Source organism: Peromyscus leucopus, chromosome 4 (assembly GCF_004664715.2).
Source record: "Peromyscus leucopus breed LL Stock chromosome 4, UCI_PerLeu_2.1, whole genome shotgun sequence".
Taxonomy (NCBI): Eukaryota; Metazoa; Chordata; class Mammalia; order Rodentia; family Cricetidae; genus Peromyscus; species Peromyscus leucopus.
This window is the reverse complement of record NC_051066.1, coordinates 105188426-105213905: the sequence shown is the minus strand read 5'-3', so window position 1 is coordinate 105213905 and position 25480 is coordinate 105188426. Positions and strand designations below refer to the sequence as shown.

At 46.2% G+C, this 25480-nt stretch overlaps 1 protein-coding gene across 1 annotated transcript in view; it reads right to left on the bottom strand.

Moving 5' to 3' along the window:
- Nucleotides 1–450: 450 nt before the first annotated feature.
- The window catches only part of Ttl (tubulin tyrosine ligase), a 30267-nt gene continuing 5237 nt past the window's right edge, over nucleotides 451–25480 (bottom strand). Inside the window, 6 exon segments of the mRNA XM_028893388.2 lie at nucleotides 451–3699; nucleotides 8738–8881; nucleotides 11785–12054; nucleotides 12712–12847; nucleotides 18174–18356; nucleotides 18359–18405. Coding sequence (XP_028749221.1) covers nucleotides 3588–3699; nucleotides 8738–8881; nucleotides 11785–12054; nucleotides 12712–12847; nucleotides 18174–18356; nucleotides 18359–18405 — 892 coding nt within the window. The 3' untranslated portion in view covers nucleotides 451–3587.

Here is a 25480-nt window from a genome sequence, read left to right as displayed (position 1 = left end):
CAAATCTTACTGCCGAATTGTCTTTCTCCACTCAATTGCGTCAGGGTTTTGCTTCATGGACTTTGGCCTCTCTTGCTGGATGCTTATGTTTATGATTGTATCTTCCTGAGGAACTGGTCCTTCACCATAATAAAATGTTCTTCTTAGTAACGACCTTTTAAAGTCTACTTTGTCTAATAAACAACATTTGGTTAGGGAACTATGGTCATCTCTGGCTTGGCTCTGTATAGTGGGTGAGCTTAGAATTATGTTCAACCATTTTCAGAGTTGATGAAAGAACAAAGGATATGCAACAGAGACCTGGGTGGCTCACAAGAGGCCAGGATGTTTGCTGTCTTGTTGTTTACAGGAAAGTCCTGTCTTCCTCTAGGTGGTGTCATAGACTGAGATAACCAGTGATAGCCAAGGCTAGTCAACACCCACAGTAAAATGACACAAAAACACTTGAAATATCTTTACTTTACTTTAATGCTCCAGGCATTTAAAACATTCATATAGTTGCCTTATTTCAGAAATCCATTTCCACTTAGGTGCAGGTTCTGTGTCCAGGATTGGAGGCACATACATCAACCACCGAATCCTCAAGACAGTACCCACATGCCACATGCAACCTACTTTGGCACCTTGTCATTTTGGTTCATGGATCCCCTCTCTGCTACACCCATGAACACAGCCACAACTGCTCACAAGAACACTTTCTAGCATCGTTGACACTGGTGGTTCTGTGGCTCACAGCCCATTTCCAGTGCTCCCCAATGTTCCGTGCATGAGCGTGTCATCCCAAAGAGCTATGGAAGCACGCTGTCAGCTAGCGTGCATGCCAGCTCCTGCTCTTCTCTAGCTCACAACACAGAGGCACTTCAATATTCTTGGCAAAATGGACTTTATCATTGCCATTGAAGTCAAGTGTGAGGGGAGGGGCTTTTCTCCCATAAGTAATGAATAACTCTGATATATATTAGATTTATAGATTCTTATCTGTTTACATTTGCTACCGAGGACTTAATAAACTGCTTATGTAAATGAAAGCATGTTTGATTTTTCCAGATGCTTGGATGAGAAGCAAACTGAGAAATTGCTTGGCCAATACTTATACCACAAATATATATGTCAATATCTGATTGTTCTTACAGAATTGCTTGTTTCAAAGTTTTTTGTTTTTTGTTTTTTTTTGAGCCTTAATCCTTAAAGTGATTCTTCCAAGGTAATGATGTGTTTGTCCTGCTTCCCGAAGTAACAGTTCAAGGCACCTCAAGACATATTGTTACCTGAGGTTCGGATTCAATCGGCTGCAGGTGGGAAGGGTCATCAAGTTCTTTTTAACTTCATGGGAAATTAAAGCATGTGGTCAGCACTGAGAACCTTGGGACTAAAGGCCTTGGAGTCTTCCTCCTGCTCTTTCGTTCTCACAAAAAGCCCCTGAGGTAGTCCCTGGGTCAGGGAACATCTCCTCCATGAGATAAGAAGCTAAGGCACAGAGGTTATTTGGCTCCTGTGACATTGTGCAGTCAATGACAGAGCCAGGAGTGGAATCAATATCTCCAAATAAATAACCCCCTCCCCCAGCAATGGGCAGCACTTACACCAACGACACATGGGAAGCCAGGCATGGCCATCTGCGCCAGCGACACCATGGAACGACGTGAGGCAGTTCCGTCAGAGCCACCCTTCTTTCTTGGTGGGAAGTAAATGCATAAAATGGCTGGAGCTATGTGAGGAATGAACTCAACCCTTCCCATTTCCCCTTATACAGATGTTATGGATTCGTTCACGTTTATTACAAAACCTGTCAGGATTCATAAAGACCCACTGACATCTGCTTTGGCAACTCTTCCACCTTAACAGCCGCACAGTTTTGAAGAGCTCCATGACTTGGATCTAAGAACATACACTGACCACCTTGCTTTCTCCACTACTGGCCCACCTAGACTAGCCAAGGACCCAGCACCCTCCACTTTCTCAGTGAGTGTGCATCTTCCCCAACGTGTCCAATCCTCTGCTTTCTCAGAAGTTCCTCAGCGCTGACCTATCAGCTGTGCTGGGCCTCAAGGACTGACTTCAGATCGAATGTTGTACTTTGCTCTGGGAGCCAACTTTGTGACCCATATTCTAGGCAACCATGACACCCTTACCCCCTAACTCTGGATTCCCGTGAGCTGGGACTTTCTTCACTTCAGTACAATGCATTCTGCTACCCACGGACACATGGAATAAATAACCTCATCACTCCTTTCCTCACGTAAGTTCCCACCTTTCATTCTCTAGCTCTTTCGTAAAAGTCCCATTTGACTGCAGACCACATCAAGTAGATGCACATGAAGAAGCAATACATACACCAGAAAAAGCCACACTGTGCTCCGGGCAGAAGGGCCGCATTCCCTGTGGCTACCTTGGTTTCCAGGACCCTCTTCAGAAGAAGAGCCTGTTGACTCAGCTAATACTGAACACACATGACAGCTTCCCACTGCTTCCGGAGTGGGCTCCCCAGAAGCCTCTGAATGCGAATGGACCCCTGACATGGAAACCAGAGGTCGTACACTTTTGTTGACACAGGAAGCTGTGCAAAGCTCCAAAAATACTTCTTTCTCACTCAAGCAGGACACACCCTTATTCAGGGCCCTTTCTGGAATGGAACCTGTCCCTCCAGGCCCTTGGAGCCAACGAGGACAGTTGTAGGCAGAGCTATGAGGTGAGGATGAGGATGAGGAATGGAGTTCTACCTTCCCTGACTCCCAGAGAGGATTGTTACAAAGGTTCAGAGGTGGGCAGAGGGGTAAAGGGAAGGAAAATCGCAAAACTGCATTCAGAATTCTGATTAAAATCAAAGATAATGAGGCTTGTGGTATTTCAGAGACCCTCACCCACCCACACCGTTAAGTAAAGTAAGATATCATGTTTTCTTTTTTCTCTCTTTCTCTCTCATGCTTATTTGATGCTTGCAGATTCATCAGGCCTGGTGCTTTTGTTTCTAAAACATGCAGTGAGCAAAATACAGGGTTTGGTGCCCACAGGACCCCTGGCAAGTGCCCACTTATAGGCCACCAGGAAGGTGACAAGCAAGAGGCCTTCATGACAGGCCAGTACCCAGCACGAACTGTGCTGCATGCTTGTCCGGGGTTTCGTGGGACACAGTGTCACAGAGGGGATGTGCAGGGAACATGTGGCCACCTCCAAAATGCTCTCCGGTCCAGTCTGGGTCCAGCGAGGCTGCACTGGACCCAGAGCTAAGGCACTAACGCTGCAGCAGGTGAGAGGACCGCCACTCAGAGGTCTCTGGGCTGCATCCTGGGGAGGAGGGGGCTCTGCTCCCTGTGCCACCCAAGGCCAGACACTGCTCAAGGGATGGGCTCACACCACAACCAAATCCCCGGTGCCCGGAAGTGTTCGGGTCTCCCTCTCAGCGACTTGCTTCAGTTTCCTGGGTCTCCACAGCACTGAAGGCAGCGCCACCCTGCTCTCCCGCAGCCTTCTCGTCACACACTCTTCCTGCACATCTGTCCCCAGCATGCCTCGATAAGGAGCAGTCCAGTCACCTCACGCTCCTCCGGATGCCACACACTTCCCAAGGCGGCTCTGTAGCTCCCGGGTCACAGCTTGATGAACGCAGCCGGCTGCGGCACCTGCTCCGTGTCCGGGGGTGGGAAGACACTGGATATGGCTATGTCCACGATTCCCTGGCACAGTTCTGCATAGAGCTTCCTGAAATAAGTTGTTAAAGATATCACTGAGGGTGTTCATCAAAGTGCAAGAGAAAAATCAAAGCTGGCTGTGGTGGTGGTGATGGGGGGTGGATTTCAATGAAGATCTGCCCTAGAAATGCCATCACGTGACCCCCTTGTAAGACCCCCTTGTCTCTGTAGATGAAGAGCCAACAGGAGGCTCTGCACACAGATAAAACATGGAAGGCAGTATTTAAGGACTTTAGAAGAGCCTTGACGGTTACAGAACGAACAACTGCTGAGCAGCAGAGAAGGTGATTCCAGCAGCGTCAGGAGCCCCACCTCGCCTGTCTGTGAGGGCGTACATGCGGGGTAGACATCATCCAAGAAAATCCCCACCTTCTAAGGGAAGATGGACACCAGCTAAGACTCTGAGACTGAGAGTTAGGATGGCTCCCAGGAAACGGAGAGCAGGCAGACACAGAACAGATGACAGCTTAGAAAGGCGGGGAAGAAGAAGAAGGGAAAGAGGCCGTGGGTCCAAGGAGGAGGCTGTGAGTGTGCATGCTGGTGTGAGAGAGGGAAGGAGGCTGTGAGTGTGCATGCTGGTGTGAGGGGGAGGAGGCTGTGAGTGTGCATGCTGGTGTGAGGGGGAGGAGGCTGTGAGTGTGCATGCTGGTGTGAGAGAGGGGGAAGGAGTCTGTGAGTGTGCATGCTGGTGTGATAGAGGGGGAGGAGGCTGTGAGTGTGCATGCTGGTGTGAGAGAGGGGGAGGAGGCTGTGAGTGTGCATGCTGGTGTGAGAGAGGGGGAGGAGGCTGTGAGTGTGCATGCTGGTGTGATAGAGGGGGAAGGAGTCTGTGAGTGTGCATGCTGGTGTGAGGGGGAAGGAGGCTGTGAGTGTGCATGCTGGTGTGAGAGGGGGAAGGAGGCTGTGAGTGTGCATGCTGGTGTGAGGGGGAAGGAGGCTGAGAGTGTGCATGCTGGTGAGAGAGGGGAAAGGAGGCTGTGAGTGTGCATGCTGGTGTGAGAGAGGTAAGGAGGCTGTGAGTGTGCATGCTGGTGTGAGAGAGGTAAGGAGGCTGTGAGTGTGCATGCTGCTGTGAGAGGGGGAGGAGGCTGTGAGTGTGCATGCTGGTGTGAGGGGGGAAGGAGGCTGTGAGTGTGCATGCTGGTGTGAGAGAAGTAGTGTGAAGGGAACACAGTCTATACCGACACAACAGAAGAACTCAGGGTCACCAGGAGAAGTGGAACTGGAAAGTGGCGCAGTGCATTGTAGACTCCCTGAGGCCCAAGGCTTAACCTCCAAGGGCAACAAAGCCCATCCTCTTGTTTCCTTTGCTGTGGTTCCAATCAGCACACCAGGGCTTTCCCTCCAGTGCTGCTGACCACTAACAAGCACAACTGCAGGGCAGAAGGCACGGGAGGGGACCCATCTCTCTGACTGGGTACCACGAGTCCCCAGAGCCAGCTGCTTGGGATGGAAGCTTAGAGCAGGCAAAAGCCTGAGATGTGAGGACCAGAGGAAACATCTGAAATGACACTTTGGCTGATGTGACTCCCACATCTTGCTCAGGAGGTGTTGGGAATCCAAGTGGCCAAACCCAAGGTCTTAACCACTCTAATTCCCAGAAGATGCTGTGTCCCACCAGCTAGGAGGAGGTCCTCGTACGCCATTCTCACCCCTGTTGCACAGTGACATGTCCACCCAGCAGACTCCCCATCACAGAGCTACCTCTCCCACCCCTATACTAGGCTGCCAGGTCTGCATTTCACCCCGTTATAAGACCTCTGGGAAGCCATGCTTCCATTTTCTCTCTTAGGAAGTCCTAACTGCTGGCTGACCTTTATCTGTCCTGCTCTTTCCTCTCTCCACTTCAAACTCCCCAGCCCTTCCCTGTGTTCACACAATCAAGTCCCATTTTCATCAGTTTAGTAGCCCAACTATTCAAGCTCCCGTTTCTGAAGGGACAGAGCCATGGCAGCCCTTCAGTGCAGGGTGTTAGGTCCCCACGAACCACAAGCTATAAAAATATACTGTACACATAAATTACCACTGTGAGCCTCTCCCATGAGGAAAGCTGGAGCAAAGAACTGATGCACAGACCAGCTTCAAGGTGGCCAGGCCAATGTGTATCTTAAACATTGGTGACATGGGAAGACTTAGTGTGTCATAGGTGTCTCACAGCCACCGGGCCATCACTGGAAGCCCAACCCTAGGGGATCCATGCATAGAACCATGTCACTACAAGAATTTGGGTTGGCTCGTAAGGTTGGGCATACTATAAAGAAATCTTTTGTATTTAAGCATTACAGTTACTAGCTAATAGAAAGACATCTCTACTTAAATAAAATCCAAACAACTGCAGATCAGGTGAGGCTGGGAAAAGGCACTTACAGCGTAAGTGTGACAACCTGAGTTCAGTCCCTAGAACCCACATAAAGGCCAAGAGAGAACTGACTCTACAAGGTTGCCCTCTGACCTTCACACACATGCTGTGGCATACGTGCCCCCCCCCCCCCGCTCCCCAAACACACACAATCACAAGAAAGGAAGAGAAAAGAAAAGTCGAGTGAAAACCTATCCAGGAAGTAGGGTTTGCTCATTCAAAGAATATGGGCAGAACTGTGTAGCAGGCACAGGGCCAGGCTCAAAGATTTAAAAGCGAGCAAGGAAAGCAAGGCTGGAGACATCACAGTGTGAACACTCCATAAAGAAGACAGACACTCGCCGGGCAGTGGTGGCGCATGCCTTTAATCCCAGCACTCGGGAGGCAGAGCCAGGCGGATCTCTGTGAGTTCGAGGCCAGCTTGGGCTACCAAGTGAGATCCAGGAAAGGCGCAAAGCTACACAAGAGAAACCCTGTCTCGGAAAACCAAAAAAAAAAAAAAAAAAAAAAAGAAGACAGACACTCGTCTGATAGCAACTAATCCAATGGAAGAGACACTAAGGGTCGGGGCAGAGAAAATGGAAGCCTTAGTGAGGGAGGCAGGGACTCCACAGAAAGCAAAGAGCACACGGCAGGGAAGAGCTGTCCTAGGGAACGGCATCCATCTTTGGTGGAGCTGCGGGGGCAGGCGAGGCAGAAGGGGGAGTCTGGCTTCTATTTTCTCACCCCGGCTGCTCTGGGGAGGAAGGATTTTACGGGGGCAGTGAAGAAATAGACATTATTCTGGTAAGGAGGCTCTTTGCAAACTTCCCCCAATGATGGGATGTGACTCACACGAAGAGACTAAGGAACAGGAGGCTGGAGGCCGAGTCCACACGAGCCGTGGACTGAAGTGATGGATGGGAGCAGAAGGCGAGCTCTATGCTAGTTCCCAAGGAGCTATGGAAAAGTCTGGACAAGGAGGAGGACAAGGGGGTGGTGCTTCCTGTTAGAGCCATAGACATCCCACAGGTGCAGATGCAGGTCTAGAATTCAGGAGCTGCATTAACTTGGTGGCTTTATTATGAAGATAAATAAGAACACACACAGGGAAGTGGAGCAGGGTGCTAAAGGCCGCCCAGAGCCAGAACCTGAGCTCCTTGGTGAGGAAGAGAGTCCAGCTTGCTTGCAGCCCCCTACTCAGCCCCATCTGGCATACATGGACAAGAAGTCACAGAGGACAAAGACTCAGCAAGAGGGAGGCAGGCGCCTCCAAAGCTGCCCCAGGGAAATGAGGACATCACTGCAGGCAGGTTGGTCATTTCCAAGGATGCTTCCTGGAGGAAGAAAAGGCAGCTCCTGAAAGCGCTGTGGTCCACAGATTGGTCCATGAAGGGGGCAGGTCAGGGGTGCACTCCCTGGAGCAGTGTGCAGTTTCATGGAGAAGCAGCTGGAGAATCAACACAGCCATGTGGTACTGGGAGCCCCACAGGCATGAAGGACAGGTGGCGTGGAAAACGGAGAAGATGGGAGAACTTCAGGAGGAGAGGGTGGGCACAGCACTCTGGGGGAGTGTCTTTGACAGAAGGGGCAGGAGGAAACACTACACATGAGCTGTCAATGCCGAGGGAGGAGAAGGACCACCTGCCCCCCTCTACCCTCAGCATCTCTTGCTGGTCCTCCTCCAGGTCTGAGTTCCAGCCATCACCCTGAGAGGGCCTGGGTTAAGTCATTGGACCTTCTTCTCTACTAGAAAGCTTGTCTCAGTCTGTAATCACATTCACCCAGTCCTTTCCCTTACCCACAATCCTTCCCAAGAACCCACACCCACTGTGGGACCGGGAAGGTTAGTCAGAGCCTAACAGATACCTGTTGGCTGCAGGGACTGAAAAATGCACGTGAATCATCCAGTGAGTGGCAAAGGCCTGGCCTTTAAACTATTATGTGTTCACACTGTCCCCTGTGGGTGGGGCTTTCTCCTAAACCACAGGAAAAACACCTCAGCTTCTCTAAGAGGCAGACATGAGATCCATGGACGGTTCTTGACACGATGAAAGTGCATCTTCAGAACATCGGACAACAAAGGAGGCTCACGCCCTCATGGCTTGCCTGTCCGGCAAGACCCTCCACAGGAAACCCAGCTCACTCTCCTGCCCTTCCTACGCTCCACACACTGGCGCCAGACAGGGGGAGGACGGTGCCTTCCTGCTTCTGAGGGCCGGTTCTCCTCAGCTGAGCGCCTAATCTGGCACACAGCCCAGCACAGAGCAAGGTCCCTGTGTCCCTTTGAACAGTCTCCCTGCTCTGCAGCTGAGCCCTGCTGTCTTACATGCTAGCCCAGGCTCTCCTGTGTCCTCACCGCCTGCCTGGCAGCCCTCGAGTTCACTGTTTCTCTTCCTCACAGGGTCTAGCTTATTCAACCTGTCACATGAACTTGTCCTGGAATTCACTGTGTAACCCAGGATGGCCTTGAACCCACAGTGATCCTCCTGCCTAGGCCTCCCTAGTGCTGAGCTTACAGGTCTAACCCTTCACACCCAGGGAAGAAAGGGCTCTGCTAAGCCTTCCTGCCAGCCAGGGTCTCCCAAGGACTCCCCTCGCTGTGACAGCTATCCTGACGGCAGTCAAAGGGTCCACGCTTGAACCTGTCAGACCGCCCAAGGTGCACGGCCAACTCTGAGCTGTTCAACACAGGCGGGTTCAGGCTTACTGAGCGCACGCAGGGGCACCGTTGACTTCGATGAGCCAGACCTTCAGCTCCTCGTCCACCATGAAGTCGAAGCCGAAGAGCTGAAAGCTCTGGTAAGGGAGGTGTCTGGTGCTGATGGCCGGCTCCACACTCATGAGGCAGCTCCTGCGAGGTTAAAAAACGGGGAAAGCTCGCTGAGAACGGAGTGGTCGGGGCAGAACAAACACACAGACTATGCCTGGAAGGTCGTGTACCAAGTGTGCATAAAAATCAGCTTCAACTTACTTATCTTTTTCAGTCGATAAATCCACCAACAGATTACTCAAGAGAAGGTTCCTTATCAAACAACTTTGTTAGGGACACATGCATGGCTCCTGTTCTTCCAGGTCAAAGCTAGCTCAGGCCTCAGGACGGGCAGCTCGGCACAAGTCACCAGGCATCTCCACTTATACAGATGCCACCAGCTGCTGCCAGAGCTGTTCATGGCTATCACCAGCTGGCCAGTGAGCCCCAGCCAGCTGTCCGTCTCTGCCTCCACAGGGCTGGCGTTTCAAGGCACTGCATCAGGCTCTAACTAGGGGTGCTGGGGATGGAATTCAGGTCCCCATGCTTGCACAGCGACGACTTTACCAACTGAGTCATCTCCCCAGCCACCCCCTGCATTCTGCCATGTGAAAAGTGGACTGGCATTTGTTGGAAAATGCCAGCTAAAGCAGGAGTTGCAGAAAGGAAGCTGGGCAGCATTGACTTCTCTTCCTAGCTCCAGATCTGCTGCCCAGTACTGCTAATGGAACAGTGAAGACTACAAGTATTCAAACTAAACATCGAGATCTATCGCAGAATTCTTATCAGCACCAACTATTATTTTAAACTAGATTTTAATAACTCAGAAAGAAGTTAAAAATTGAACCTTACAAACATACTGAGTAAATAGAGGAGGTTTGTCCTTGTGAGTGGACACTTTATTCGGGTGACTCTTCTTAACCCTCGGAGTATAAACTGTCTGAATAAAGTTGGCTATTGCAGGAGACTTTAGTCTGCCCATTTATTGGCTCCATTCTCCCAGGTTCCACCACCTCAAGAGTGGTAAACACACCACCACGCCTGGCTATTTAAAAGTGTTTTAATTAAAATATATTTAAAATACTATAATTAAGAAGAAGTGGAGGTTTAATGAAAGGGGCAACCGCAGAAAAGGATGGAAATGCAAGCATTCAATCTGACACACAAGACTAGACTTTCTATCTGCTGGGAGGCTAGGATGAATAATCCACAGTGAAGGGGTTTTCATCATTAGAAGCTGCAGGCAGTGCACCTTTTTTTAGCTGGAGTGGGAGTCAACAGGAGGCTGTCTGGGGAAAAAGAAAAGCTGAGAGCTATGAGCAACATTCAGGAACAGCACCCCGCACTGCATGGAATGACCAGCAGGGGGGCGGGCAAGGAAGCGCCCAATAAACAGTGAGAAGTCAGGATTACTTCTGTGTATTTTATTTTCTCGGTGTAGGAATTCTAACCATCTCCAACCTATGACTACCAGAGAACTTGACATGTAATGATTCTGGATAAAGCATAGGTCTAGAATATAAGATAAAAGAAAAAAAAAAAGAAAGGTGAACAAAATAAAACATAAGGAATAAAACCCATAGTCACACAATGAAATAATACACAGTAACACAAAAGGACAAAACTACAGCTGTGTAGATAAATACAGCGACATGATGTTGACAAGAGTTGACTTTAAAACAGGAACCACAGTGCGATTCCATTTACACCGTTTAAAACAAGCAGACAGGACTCTGTAGTGACGGAAAGGGAAGGCTACCTTTGTCAAGGGATCTTATCTTAAGGGAGTGAATAGGAGTCTCTGGGGATGCCGAATTCCTCCCTCCCTCCCCTCTTCTGGGGGCAGGGTCTCATTACATCACCCAGACCAGCCTGGAACCCCAAACCTGCTGTTTAGTCTACCAGGTGCTGGGATCAAGGAAGTGTGCATACTATAAATATTTTATATCATGATCTGTATGTTCATGGTTAGGTGAGTACGTGCATAACTTAAAACTCTGAACCATACATACTTTGGGGTACTATACTTCATTTTTTAAAATCACTAGGTTTTGGAACCTATCATAAAGAATACTGACACTAAAAATCTACTTCTAGTTATACTAAGGAATGAATCAAGGAGAAAAAAAGACATTGGAAACAAGTCAGGAGCAGTAAATACAAGCACAAGATAGACTACTAAATACAAGATGTGCAGACAGGGTCCCTACAGCTAGCCGTCTGTTGGAGCAGATGAAATCAGTGAGCTCTGGGTCAAGTGGGAGACTCTGCTTCAATATTTAAGGTGCAGGCTGGTCCCTACCCACACAAGCACCCACACATGTGCACAGGCACCTGCACATACACGTGTGAACACACATACACACACACATACCACACATATCTACACCTGCAAAAAAAAATTAATAGATAATAAAAGTGAAAGCATACAATGTCCCTGTGACCATGATGGAATTATGGAGAATCCACAAACAAAGCAAAAATGTTTATATCACACAAGGCAGGGTGTGAGCAATAGGGAAAATAAAAAAAGGTTTTGATATGATAAAAGTATAAATATAACCTCATATAATCTCTGGAATGCAGAAAAATATAAAGACATTGAATGATTTGTTGTTACAATGTTTGTGTTTGTCTTTTTTTAACAGAAACATCTCAAATCAATTATCTAGCCTTTCACCTTGAATAACTGGTAAATGAAAAACAAAGTTTCTCAAAGAGACAGGAGAAGATAACAAAAATCATAAGAAACAACAACAACAAAAAAAAAAGTTAATAAGGTCCAAAGTTAATTTTTTTAAAAATCCATCCAAATAAACTAGAGAGAAGATAAAAATTATCAATACCTAAAACAAATGAAGTGGCCTCACACAGACAGATTCTACAGACATTGAAATGAAAATAGAGGAAAATTACAAGTGATCTCTGCCCATCAATGAGACAGTGGGAAAATTCCTTAAAAGGCATAAACACCAGATCAATCCAAAAGGTTACAATGATCTTACCTTATTATGTGTTTGATCTGCAGCAAAATGCTGCTTTCTAAGGTAATATTCAGAGCGCTGCTTAGGTACTGATTGAACTCCTCGAAGAACATTTCATTCCCTTCTTCGTATTTCCCATAGTTCTTTGAGTACTCTTTCTGAATGCAGTGATTGGTCAAATGGGAGGTCTTGTCTTGGAAATTATCAACATGATACGGTTCTGAAGCTGTTCGGAGCACACCCTCTCTATAGAGGTAGATGTTATACTGGTGGTCAACCAGGACCCAGCTTCTGCAAGCCAACAAACACACAGTTTTATTCAGATCCCAAGTTTTTAGACATATTCTCCACACCTTGACTTATTATTATTATTATTTGTTTGTTTGTTTGTTTGTTTTTAAGACAGGGTCCTACTGTGAGGCTGACCTGGAAACCTCCTTTGAAGATATCTGCCTGCCTCTACCTCCTGTGCTGGGTCAAATGTGCATGCAACCACCCAGCACACATCTGAATTTTTGCAGGGATGGGACAGTGAAAAACAAGAAAAGGTTCTAAAGTTATAGAAGGCAAACCGTGAGTTAGCCAAAATATGAGTTAGCACCATAATGAGCAAATGAAGTATTTCACCATAAACAATGAGACCTGAGTTCCTTTTAGACAATTGTGAAGGCTATGGATGTGTCGGAGGTTAACCAATACCCATAAACATATGCACATGTATGTGACATGTTTGCCTTTCCATATCTTGACTGGCACTACAATCTTAGCAACACTTTCTAGACAGAAGAACTCAAAGGGGAGTAGAAACAAAGATGAGAGACCCGCTATCCTCAGGGTGGCAACATGCTGGAGATAGCCAAATGCTCCATCCAAGTCACAGCTCCTCACCGGGCCCGAACACAGTCTGAAAAGATGACTGAAATCAAGGCCGTGGACAGCAAACATTACCGGATGTCAAACTTGCGGTGGCCGGGCTCAAGGAGCAGAGGGTGCTCGAGGTATTTCTGGATCACGTGCACTTGACCCTGGTTGTCTATGAAATCCAGAAGCTCCGACGCCTCTGAGGAGATGAGGATGCCTTCACCTGGCAAAATAAAAGCGGCAGAGACCAGCCCTGCTCAGTTCAAGGAGAACAGCTCCCGATCAAAGTCAGAGGGAATGGAAAAGTCTACAGGAGAGTTTTACTGGCCTGTTACACACACACACACACACACACACACACACACTGCTCCTTGCCAAGAGCATCCAGGGTCATCCTATTAACTTTCTCGATATTGTGTTCTCAATACTAACTTGGCCAGCCATTAAGTTTCAGGTTTTAAAATGTATAGTCATTATTATTTTGTGTGTGTATGTGTAGATGCCATACTGCTTGTGTGGAGGCCAAGGGAGTTGGTTCTCTCCTTCCACCATGTGGGTCCTGGGGATTGAACTCAGGTCGTCAGGTTTGGCAGCAGGCACCTTTACTGGCTAACCATCTCTCTAGCCTGAAATTTCAGTTTTATATATACAATTTCTGAGTAGGTTAAGATATCACTGTCACTGGGCAGTGGTGGCACATGCCTTTAATCCCAGCACTCGGGAGGCAGAGGCAGGTGGATCTCTGTGAGTTCGAGGCCAGCCTGGTCTACAGAGTGAGTTCCAGAAGAGGCTCCAAAGCTACACAGAGAAACCTTGTTTCAAAAAACCAAACCAAAACAAAAAATACCCAAATAAATATAAATAAATAAAAATATTTTTCAAAAAGATATCACTGTCACCGATTACTGATATAATAAGAATTATGGTCTGTGATCATCAAATTCACTTCGAAGACAATGCCCTATAGAAATGCCAAGAAGGTGAGGACTCCAGAGCAGAAGGGTTAGGGTACAGAGGTAAAGCAGTGTGCCCTGCGGCACACTAGGGAAGGCCGAAGGCGTGGAAACTGTCCATCAACTGTAACAAGAGACATGGCCTTTAACAACTGAACTGAGATACACCACACTAGGAAATCCAACTTTGTAAAAGCACAGTTTGATGGTTTTTAGTATATCTAAGAGTTCAACTGTCATCAGAATCTATTTTTAGAACATTTTCATCATCTCCCCTTAAAATTCTGTGGCCATCATCCCTTCTTCATCCCAGCCCCTCAACTAAGCCCGTCTCTATGGAGCTGCGTCCCCACACATTTCATATGAACTGCATCACACAGTTCATGGCCACTTGTGTTCTCATGGTGTAATAAGTTTTCAAGAGAAGTTTCACAGAGAAAGATTTATTTTCATGAGGTTTAATTTCTAGCTCTTGATCTTATGGGTTAACAACACTCTTGGTATCATGTTTAAAGATTCTTTGCCACTCTCTCACCCAATTTTTGTTTTACCTTTTATATGAACTATGAATTAGGTTTGGCTTGATGTATGATGCTGAATGTTTTGTTTTTCTGGTGGTATATTTATGTATACCACCACTTGTTGAAATGTTTATCTTTTTTTTGTATATACATGAGTGTGCAGAATGTATATGTGTATTAATGTTTCCATGTGTGGGGGTGCATGTGTGCAGGGGTCGGGTCCCAGCTTGCTGCCGGATATTTTTCTTGTTTTTTTTTTTTTTTTGTTTTTTTGTTTTGTTTGATTTTTGTTTTGTTTTGTTTTTGTTTTTTCGAGACAGGATTTCTCTGTATAGCTTTGCGCCTTTCCTGGAACTCACTTTGTAGACCAGGCTGGCCTCGAACTCACAGAGATCCGCCTGCCTCTGCCTCCCAAGTGCTGGGATTAAAGGCGTGCGCCACCACCGCCTGGTCGGATATCTTTCTTAAACTGTTCTTTTCGACTTTAAATATTTAGACAGGGTCTCTCGCTGAAACCAGAGCTTGCCATTTCAGCTAGTCTGGCTAGCCAACTGCTCAAGGGAGCCCTCCAGGCACCAAGATTACAAGAGAGCTTCCTGCCCACCTGGCTATTACCTGGATTCTGGTGATCTGCACTCTGTCTTCATGCTTGCTTTACCCACATAAGCTACCCCCAGCCCTACCATTCTTTGACAGTTGTTGTCAATCTGATGAACTCCAGAATCACCTGGGAGCTGTGTCTCTGGGCACTCTGTGCAGGGGGCAATATCTGGGCTACATGATCTGAGGTGAGAAGGCCCATTTTACTTGTGGGTGAGACCATTCCCTGGGCAGGGGATTCTGGACTGTGTGGATGGAAATGGGAACTGAGCCGCATACATCCACCACTCTCTTCTCCAGGCTGCAGAGGCAATATGCCTGGATGCTTCAAGCTCCTGCTGTCCTTCCTTCCTGGCCACAATGGACTGTACCTTGAATGGTGAGCTACAATGAACCCTTCCTTCCTTCAGTTCTGTGGTCAGGATATTTTATCACAGCCACAGGAAGAGAAAGGAAGACAAAAATGCCTTTTGCATCTGTCAAAAATCAGGTGGACATCTATGTTTGGATCGCTTTTGCGTTATCCATCCTGTCTTCTGGATTCATGCTTCTGTCCCTCTGCCACACTGCCGTGTCCTGGGCACTACAGTGATACAGTACACCTTAATACTACCCGGTGAGTAGATGTGAGTGATTCTACTTTATCTTTTTCAAGATCATTGAATGTACTCTATGGCCTTGCTTTTCCATGTGAATTTTAGAAACTACAGGGAAACCTTGCTGAGCTCTTACCTGGAATCACAGACCAGCTAGGTGAACCGACACCCTCCCTCCGCTGAGCTCTGCAGTCTGCTAGCACACCTGCCCCCAGTCCACAGGTGCCCTCTGATCTCGCTCACTATCCTTCCAGCCTCCTGAGCCCACGCAGACTCCACCTCACCGTTTCCCTTTTTAATTGTCTTTAAATAATTTTAAATCATTTTTAATGTGTTTTAATTTCGTTTCCTGCATGTCCTCATATGGAAAAGCAATGGATCACGGTGAATGAACCAGGCCTCGCCCACTTACGGCGGAAGACAATAAACACGAAAAGCAATTACATTATGAGCTAAGACTCTTCCATTCCCCTTTGCTGTCACATTTATATGTGATAGTGGTTTTTAAAAGTTATAAAAATAAGGTCTGGGCCAGGTGGTGGCGGCGCACACCTTTAATCCCACCACTTGGTAGGCAGAGCCAGGCAGATCTCTGTGAGTTCGAGGCCAGCCTGGTCTACGGAGTGAGTTCCAGGACAGGCGCCAAAACTACACAGAGAAACCCTGTCTCGAAAAAACCACACACACACAAAAAAAAAAAGTCTGGAGAGATGACTCACTGGTTTAGAGTACTAGCTGCTCTTCCAAGGGCCCAGGTTCAATTCCCTACATCTACATGGCAGCCCACAACCTTCTGTAACTCCCATTTCAGGGGATCTGAATGCCTTCTTCTGGCCTTCTCAGTCACTGCATCCATATGGTGGACAGACATACACACAAACAAAACCCATACATTAAAAAATAGTCACAAAAATATATCTCCTTGCCTCTCTTCCTGTGTTACTTTTCACAATCTCCTTGAATAGACTTGAATGTGGGCCCACAGGCACCCTTTATCTCCTCAACCCTTAAAACAAGATTCTTCAAAATGTTATTCTCTCTTTGCCGCTTGCTGATGCTTAGTGCTTCTCTGCCTTGTCTTGGTGGGGTCCAGGGACCATTGATGTCCTCCCAATGGCACCCTGACTTCTGGACCACACCCTAGAATACCATAGATGCCTAATCTTCCAAGTCCCCGCTTAACCACCAGAACCAAAAGATAGTGGAGTTACAAGAGAGAAGCAGAAGCAGGTGAGGCCCCTGGCTTGTGCAAGACTTGAGTTCACCCATTTTCAGAAGATTCCCAAGGATGCCTTCCTGACCTACGATTGGTGGAGGAGAAGATGAGGTCCAGTGGAGCAGAGACAGAAATGAGTAACAAGGGTCAGATGGTCTTCTGAACCATGAAAAAATAAATTCAAGATACTACAGTTTTAAAAAGAGCACATGACAGTAGTTATGAGGGAGACGTGTGCTTATTACATTAGGAGCCTTCTCTGTTTTAAGCCTGAGTTGATACTGTGAGTCTTATCCCTTTCTAGGCATCCATTCCACACACACGTACTGAGTGCCTGTGTACAGGGTACAGAAGCAAACAAGACATAAAATCTGTCTTATGTCATACATAGGGCTTATATATGTAAAGGGAATGGCCAGATGTGTAACACAGTTGAAGATACAGAAAGCAATCGGTGTGGAGGCCACTGTAGACCAGAAGAGCCTTCTCCGACAAGGCAATGTCTAGCTGATGGAGACACATGCCAGGTATAATTTATCTTCGCATTTAAGGGATGATCCAAGGCAGTCTCTGTGAGCAAGGCCAAGAATAGGAGATGACATCAGAGACACCAGGAAGTATCCGATGGGGTGGGCTCCCACCAGGACTCTGGAGCCATCCTAAATGCATTAGGAAGTAACATGATCAGATTTGTGTTTTTAAATCATCACTCTGTCTGGCAAGATGGGAGCTGGCTGAGGGTCATATTGCGGCAACTGTCTAGAGAAAACGTGGCTCTGACTTAGAGTGGGACTGAATGGAATATAAGAACCTAATCCTGAATGTATTTTGAGGGTAGCCCTGGCAAGACATTAATGCACTTGGTAGAGATTATAAAGAAAAGGAGGGACCTGAGATTTGGGGCTTCAGAGACGGGGTGGACAGTGAGATCATACACTAAACAGGAAGCATGAGGGAGCCGGCTGAGGTGGGAAGGATACGAAAAGTTCTGTGTCAGACACTTGGAGCTTGAAATGCCTTTTAGAGACAGAGAGGGTACCACTGAATCCAGAGTTTAAAGTGAAGACTCAGGCAATAAACACTCAGGAAGCCACAGAAATCTTTAAAGGGCTGTAGCCGAAGTTCGGTAGGTAGAGTTTTTGCCTAGCATGCATAAAGTCCCAGGTTCCATCCCCAGAACCCAATAAAACCAAGTGTGGGAGTGCATGCCTGTAATCCTAGCATTCACACGGACAGAGACAGCAGGATCAGGAGTTTCAGGTCATTCTTGGACACTTAGAGTTTGAGGCCAGCCTAGGCTACATGAGATCTTATCTCAAAAAAAAAAATTTTTTCCCCCAGGAAAAAACTGGACATGGTCTTCTGATTGTGACAATTCTGAATTGAGTCATTCATCCAAATACATCAGTCAGGGCCTGGGAAATGGTCCAGCGGGCAAAGGCACTTCCTGTCCACCCTAACAACCTAGATTCAGTCCCTGAGACCCATACAGTGGAAGGAGAGAACCAACTTCTGAAGGATGCGCTCTGCCCTCCACATGCACACCTTGACATACGTGCCACTGGCAAAACAAAGAAATAAACTCTTCATTAAAACCCAGCGTGCCACGGAATGACGCTCTGGAGCATCCCACAAGTGACAGAGGGCGGCAATGGTAACTCACCTTTGGCACCAGCGGACGACTTTGCAATCCAAACGTTACCCTCCCCGTCCTCTTTCTTTTTGTTATAAGAAGCCAGGAAGAATTCCCTCTCATCCGTCCTGGAGTTAGTGACCGGAAGCTGGATGCCATTCTGCGCTGGAGCGACGGGCGTCTTGAGGTTAGTTGGATAAATCACATAGGACTCGGGAACCAGGTGCAGGATTCAGACAGCTCTGGACTGGTCTTGACTAGCCTGGCGGATGACAGAGGGTCAGTCTCTGTTGATGTCACCTTGCTCAGAAAGGCTGCTGCTTTCCCCCCAAAGCTTTTCCAGAAGCCAACGCCCAGTCTGGCTTCTTCTCTATTCACACTTAACCTGTAAGGCAGACCTCTAATGCATCACACTGTCTGGTGTGGATCCAAAGCCACATCCTGGTTAATCCAAAGGCTCACGGTGAGCTGGGAGTGTGGGGCCCTAGGTTGTAGAATATTATTTTAAGGTGTGTTACTTTTGTTTATGCTCTGGAACGTTTGTTTAATGATGCAAAGATATGTTTGATTAAATAAAACTCACCTGCCGTCAGGAGACTGCGTCAGCAACTAGCTGACAGGAAGTGGGAGGGAGGAGCCAGGTGAGAAAGGGTTTATAAGGAGGGGTGAGGAGAAGCACCAGGGCTTTTTGGAGGACGAAAGCAAGGAGAGGAGGTGAGCTACTTGCTATTCAACCTCTCCGAGGAGCAGAATTCCACCTTAACCTTTGACTCTGGAGTTCTTTAGAGGGACGGAGGTTTAGTTAAGTTCCCTTCCTAGCTCTGAAAGACTCAGGGCCTGATGGAGCAGCTCTCCCTACGGCTCTGGCCCTTGTGGTCTAAGTGTTGCCACAGCAGTGGAGTTGCAGCTGCTGATTCGACAGCCGTGGCTTAAAAGGTGGCAGCAACAAGAAGCCAGGCGGCGGTGGCGGCAGCAGCAGCAGCAGCAGCAGCAGCAGCAGCGCACGCCTTTAATCCCAGCACTCGGGAGGCAGAGCCAGGGGGATCTCTGTGAGTTCAAGGCCAGCCTGGTCTACAGAGCAAGATCCAGGACAGGCTCCAAAGCTACACAGAGAAACCCTGTCTGGGGGTGGCAGCAACAATTTAAAAAGGGACAACAGCCCCAGGTTTGATCCTCAGCACCACACACCAGATTGGTGGTGCATGTCTACAATCCTAGCATTTGAGGGGTGGAAAAAGGGCAGAAGTTCAAGGTCTGGAGAGCAGCATGAACCACAGGAGGCCCTGGTTCCAGACAACGCCACAACAGCAAAATTCCCAAGGCTCAGAACTGAACTTTTTAACTGTATCTCTGTAAAAACTCAATGCAACCCTAAACTGACACCTTCAGCCAATGTGTTTCAACTAGCTAGATCCAAATAAAAACAGGAGCACACCTTTAATCTTGGCACTGGGAGGCAGAGGCAGGTGGATCTCTAGAGTACGAGGCCAACTTGGTCTACATTGAAAAAAAAAGTGAGAAGAGAGAAAAATACTTGAATAAGTAGCAACAATACCATCTTGGTGCAGCTGGAGGAAAATCTAGGGGAGAAAAGCGACTCTGTCTACTTAATAACTCAGTCTGAATCATCCAAATACTATTTTTAAGTCCTTTGTTTCTTGCTTTTAGCTCAGGCTGTTATCCTGGTAGAATAAAGAAGGGTCCTCCCAATGGGACACAGGACAGGAACGGACCTAAGGAAATGCCTTCTGCTCCCAGAATGACATAACCCCACAGAAGATAAAGTCAGGCCCTGGGCAAGGCAGGTAAATTCGAGGGCTTCCCACCACACCAACTCTCCGGCCACTCCCAGATCTGGGGATTCAAGAACCTGTTCCACAGATGAAGAACTGAGGCACAGACATGTCAAGTTCCTACATCACAGGCGTGCAAGGTCCAGCCAGGATGCCATCTTCAAACTCCTGGGTCCTAACTCTCATGCTAAACCTATCCCCAGGAACTGGAGTCACTGAGGACAAGCGCAGGCCTCCCTGAAGCTGCCATGCCCTCTTCTGTCTAGAACAGAACTGCTCATGTGCGTTCTGTATCAAGACTCATCTACAACACCCAGTCTGAGCAAAGAGCAAAAACAACCACATTTTAAATGAAGATTTCAGATCAAATGGCTGGAGAGATGACTCGGCTGCTCGGTGTGCAGGCATGAGGAGGACCTGAACTGGTCTCTAGAACCCCCACGGAAGGCAGCGCGCTCTGACGTGCCTTCTGAGTCCAGAGGTCGGGGAGCAGGAGACACAGATCCCCAGGCTTGCTGGCCAGCCAGCTTAGCCTACTGTCTCAAAACAGTTTTGGTTTTTCAAGACAGGGTTTCTCTCTGTACCCCTGGCTGTCCTGGAACTCATTCTGTAGATCAGGCTGGTCTCTAACTCTCAGAGATTCTCCTGCCTCTGCCTCCCAAGTGCTGGGATTAAAGGCCGGTGCCACCATGCCTAGCAAAAAAAGAAAAGAGAGAGAGAGAGAGAGAGAGAGAGAGAGAGAGAGAGAGAGAAAGAAAGAGAGAAAGAAAGAAAGAAAGAAAGAAAGGAAGAAAGGAAGGAAGGAAGGAAGAAGGAAGGAAGGAAGGAAGAAAGAAGGAAAGAAAGAAAGAAAGAAAAGAAAAAATTTTTGAAAGGTGACTAGTACTTAAGAATGACACCAGAGGCCTGAAGTTATTCTCTGGCCTCCATAAACATGGTTATCAAATACATGTGTGTATAAACACACACACATGCACTTACACACACACACACACACACATACACACACACACACACACACACACACACACACATACACACACACACACACAGGCTTTAAATAAAGCCATTTTAATAACAAACAGGATTTGAAAGTTTCTTCAACCCAAAGAGACTCAGAAATATAAATGGACAAACTTCTAGCTCCTTAGATGTTCAGCTCTGCACCACTGTCCTGTACAGTCATCATGGGTCACATGCAGCCACTGAGCATTTGAATGGTGGCCAGTAAGACTCAGGAAGTAAACTATCAACTATAATTTTAATCAGAAAACTAATGCACAGCACTAACATTTTTTCCAGTAAGCACAGCTTTATTGATTTAGCAGGATGGCATTTCCTTTATTAGTGTACTGCAACACTCAGGTCACACACGGATGTTGTTTACACACACTGGTGTTGTTTCTAGGAGCGCGCACAAAAGCACCACTGTTCTATCCAGGAACAACAGATCAATTCAGCTCAAGCAATGCCTTTTTCTGTACAGAGATGAAATGTGATGTGTTCATTATACAGTGAGGAAAGCTAGCTACCTATGCACACCATGAGTGGCATCTGAGGTGGAATGTGACTGTTTTTCTAGTTAAAAAAATAAACACCGGTGCTGGAGAGATGGCTCAGTGGTTAAGAGCACTTGCTGTTCCTGCAGAGGACCTGGGTATGGTGGTGGCTCAAAACCATCCTGGGATCTGACACTCTCTTTCGGCCTCTTTAGGCACTGCATGCGTGTGGAACATGTACAGACATGCAAGTTAAACACTCATTCACATAAAATGAGTACATATCGACAGTTTTAAAATTTAAAACATAGGTGAACTATTAAGAAATTGAAAGAGGGACGCAGAAGCTAAGAAAATGCCCAGGAGAGTAAAGAAAAAAAGGAATAAGTAAATGAAATAACTGGAAAAGATATGCCACAAATTCACAATCAATGTTAATGACTCTGCTCATGGCACAATAAAATGAAAAAGCAATCTGTTTGGTAAAGGCAATATTTTCGGCAAAGAATATTTGATAAGTACTTTTCCCTCCACAGTCAAGAGAGAATCAACAATATTAGTGGTTGAGATCATAAATACCTAACCAAAACATTATTTTTAAAAAGATTTATTTTACTGTATTTAAGTGTGAGTGTGTGTGTGTGTGTGTGTGTATGTATGTATGTATCTGTGTGCATATGCACATGTGAGTGCATGTGCCAAGGGCAGGCATAGGATGCCCTGAAGCTGAAGAGTAGACATGATTGTGAGCTGCCCTGCGGGGCTGGCAACCACACTTACATCCCCTGCAAGGGCAGTGTGTGCTCTTAACCACTAAGCCATCTCTCTAATCCCTAAACATTCTTAAACGAATCTTTCCTCTTGCAATGCTGAGGACAGAATCCAGGGCTCCCACATCCAGGAAAGTCCTCTCCAACTGAGTTACACATCCTCTGGCCTGCCAACAACTTTTTAACAGGACCTAAACTTGTAACTTCAGCTGGCCATAAAATAGCTTTCATTCTTACACAAAAAGAAAACCATTGTACATGGACAGACGATGAAATAAATTTTTTTTTCCAGTGCTGAGGACCGAACCCAGGGCCTTGTGCTTGCTAGGCAAGCACTCTACCACTGAGCTAAATCCCCAACCCCGAAATAAATTATTTTAAGGAAAAAAAAACTTGAAAATATATTGTGTTCACCAGTTTTATGTGAACTTGACACAAACTGGAGTCATCTGAGAGGAGGATCCTCAATTGAGAAAGGGCGTCTATGGTTAAGACCCAGCTGAAGAGCATTTTCATAATTAGTGATTGATGGAGGAGGGTCCAGGCCATTGTGGGTGGAGCCATCCCTGGGCTTGTGGTTCTGGGTTCTGTAAGAAGGCAGGCTGAGCAAGCCATGAGGAGCAAGGCAGTAAGCAGCATCCTCCATGGCCTCTGCATCAGCTCCAGCCTTCAGGTCCCTGCCCTGTTTGAGTTCCTGTTCTGACTTCCTTTCGATGATGGATTATGATGTGGAAGTGTAAGCCAAATAAACCCTTCCCCCTCCACAGGTTGCTTTATGTCAAGGTGTTTTCATCACAGCAATGGTAACCCTAAGACAGATATTTCTCAAGTTTTATAGTCAATCCCCAAGCAGCCATTGGCTATAAACTCTAATATCAATGATTGAAAAAATTTAAATTATTAAAGTTTTCCTTAGCCTTACATAAATTATGATATAAGCAGACGTTGCCCAACTAATGCTTTGGGCATGCTTATCTGGAAAAATAGTGTCCAAGTTCAGCCTAGAAAGTGTGAACTCATGATGTAGGCATCTTTTAACATTTTGCATCTATCAAAGAATTTCATCTACATGTAAAAAAATAGTTTCTGTCCTAACAGAACTTCACCAGGTTGGGTTAAAATGTGAATTTACTAGTATGGTGATAGATGTTTCCTTTTTTACTCATTCCCAGACAGTACATACTGGAAACACTTGCTTCCCTGCACCTGATGATACAAACTGGAAACATTTGTTTTCATGGCCCACTCTATAAAAAGTATCATGGCTACAGCTGCCCAAATGGCTCAGCATACACTTGCAAATGCCATGTCACCTGAATCACCAGTTCAGGAAACTAATGAAAAACAAACAAAAAAATTGAACAGAAGACAGTGACCTTAATGAGTGAATGTTTTCTCCCAATACTCTCTGGTGGAGAGATGAAAGCATTTTCCTGTATTTACTCCAATTCATATGTTCTTGAAGTAGAAATACTTGCCAAGTGATTATTTTCACCCAGTAAGCCATTAATTCATTCAATGTTCATAGATTTATAAATGGCAGTGTTACACAAAATCTCACATATATTCATTATTGACACATAAGCTAAATGTACAGGTCAAGGAAGAAAAAACTTTGTAATCTATCATACACATATAATAACTTTTGTTCCAATTTCATACATGCTAATAACCATGATTTTTACATATTTTTATCATGCAACAAAATGCAGAAGATTTTGCTTATAATGATGTTGTGAATGTTGGCTGAAAAACTAAAAGCTTGAAAATATGTCAAAAGTAACTTAAAGTTACTTTTCAATATGTTCAATACCCCTTTAAGTCCAACATTAAAAAAATGAGCTCACATATAATTGGAATTCAGTTAATGTGGACATGTTTTTTTTCAAATGATATGTTTTTGCTTCGAACTCAAGAGGAAAGGTTTGCTTGATGATCCAGTTATTAAAACACTTTTACATATGTTGGAACAATGTGGATACAGAAATCTACTTTTTTGTTTATTTGGTGTGTGTGTGTGTGTGTGTGTGTGTGTGTGTGTGTGTGTGTGTGTGTGTGTGTGTGAGAGAGAGAGAGAGAGAGAGAGAGAGAGAGAGAGAGAGAGAGAGAGAGAGTCTCATGGAACCCAGGCTGGCCCCCTTGGGACTTTGCTGTATCTATTAGGTGAGCACTCTACCAACAGAGCCTTACCCCAGCCCTAAATCTACTTTTTCAACCATAGTTTATGAAATCTAAATTCAGGTAAAGAGTTTCCAGTGAAAATGTAACCTGTGACCTAAGACATGCTACAAATGTAACATATGTCAGATTTTGAAGACTTACAATGAAAAAAAAAGTATGATTCATTTTTTTTATATTAGTAGCAAGTCAAAAAGACAATTGTAAGTTTAGGGTGTGGGTTTTTGTGGGGGCTACTTTTTATAATGCTGAGGATCAAACTCAAAGCTTTGTATACTAAAAGCAAGTGTTTTACCAATAAGTTACACCCTCACCCCCATTGTCTCATTGGGATTACTATTGCTGTGATGAAACACCATGAACAAAAGCAACTTGGGTATGAAAGAGTTTATTTCACTCCCAGTTCCATGGAACAGATCATCAAAAGCAGTGATTGTAGGAAGCCACACAGGGCAGGAACCTGGAGATAGGAGCTGATGCGGAGGCCATGGAAAAGTGCTGCTTACTGCCTAGGTCCTCATGGCTTGCTCAGCCTGCTTTCTTATAGAACCCAGGGCCACCAACCCTAGGATGGCCCCACCCACAATGGACTGGGCCTGCCCATGTCAATCACTAATTAAGAAAATGCCCTACAGCTGGATCCTATGAAGGCATTTTCTCACCTGAGGCTCCCTCCTCTCAGATGACTCTAGTTATGTCAATTGACATAAAACTAGCCAGCACCCCCATAATTCACCCCCATAATTTGGATTTATTTGCTTAAATAAACTAGATTGACTTAATGGCACCTGTACTTTGCCCTTGCTATTTTAGGTTTAAAATTACACATGTGACTGGCATCCTGTTTCTGCTGGGCAGTGCTGATTTGTAAGGTGATCTTGGCTTGGAAGCCCTAATTTCTAGGACAGAGGCACGGCTAAGCTTTGCATGAGGTCCTTTGCATTTCTTCCCTCCCTTCGGCGGCCAGTTTGGGAAGCAATTGTGCAATTGCAGGTTTATCCACAACTGCAAGGGAGTGATGCTCAGAAGAGAAAAAGCCTGCCACCCTGCCGGAAGGTGAAGAGTCCTTCGAGGGCTCTAGGCTGTGGCCATAGGGT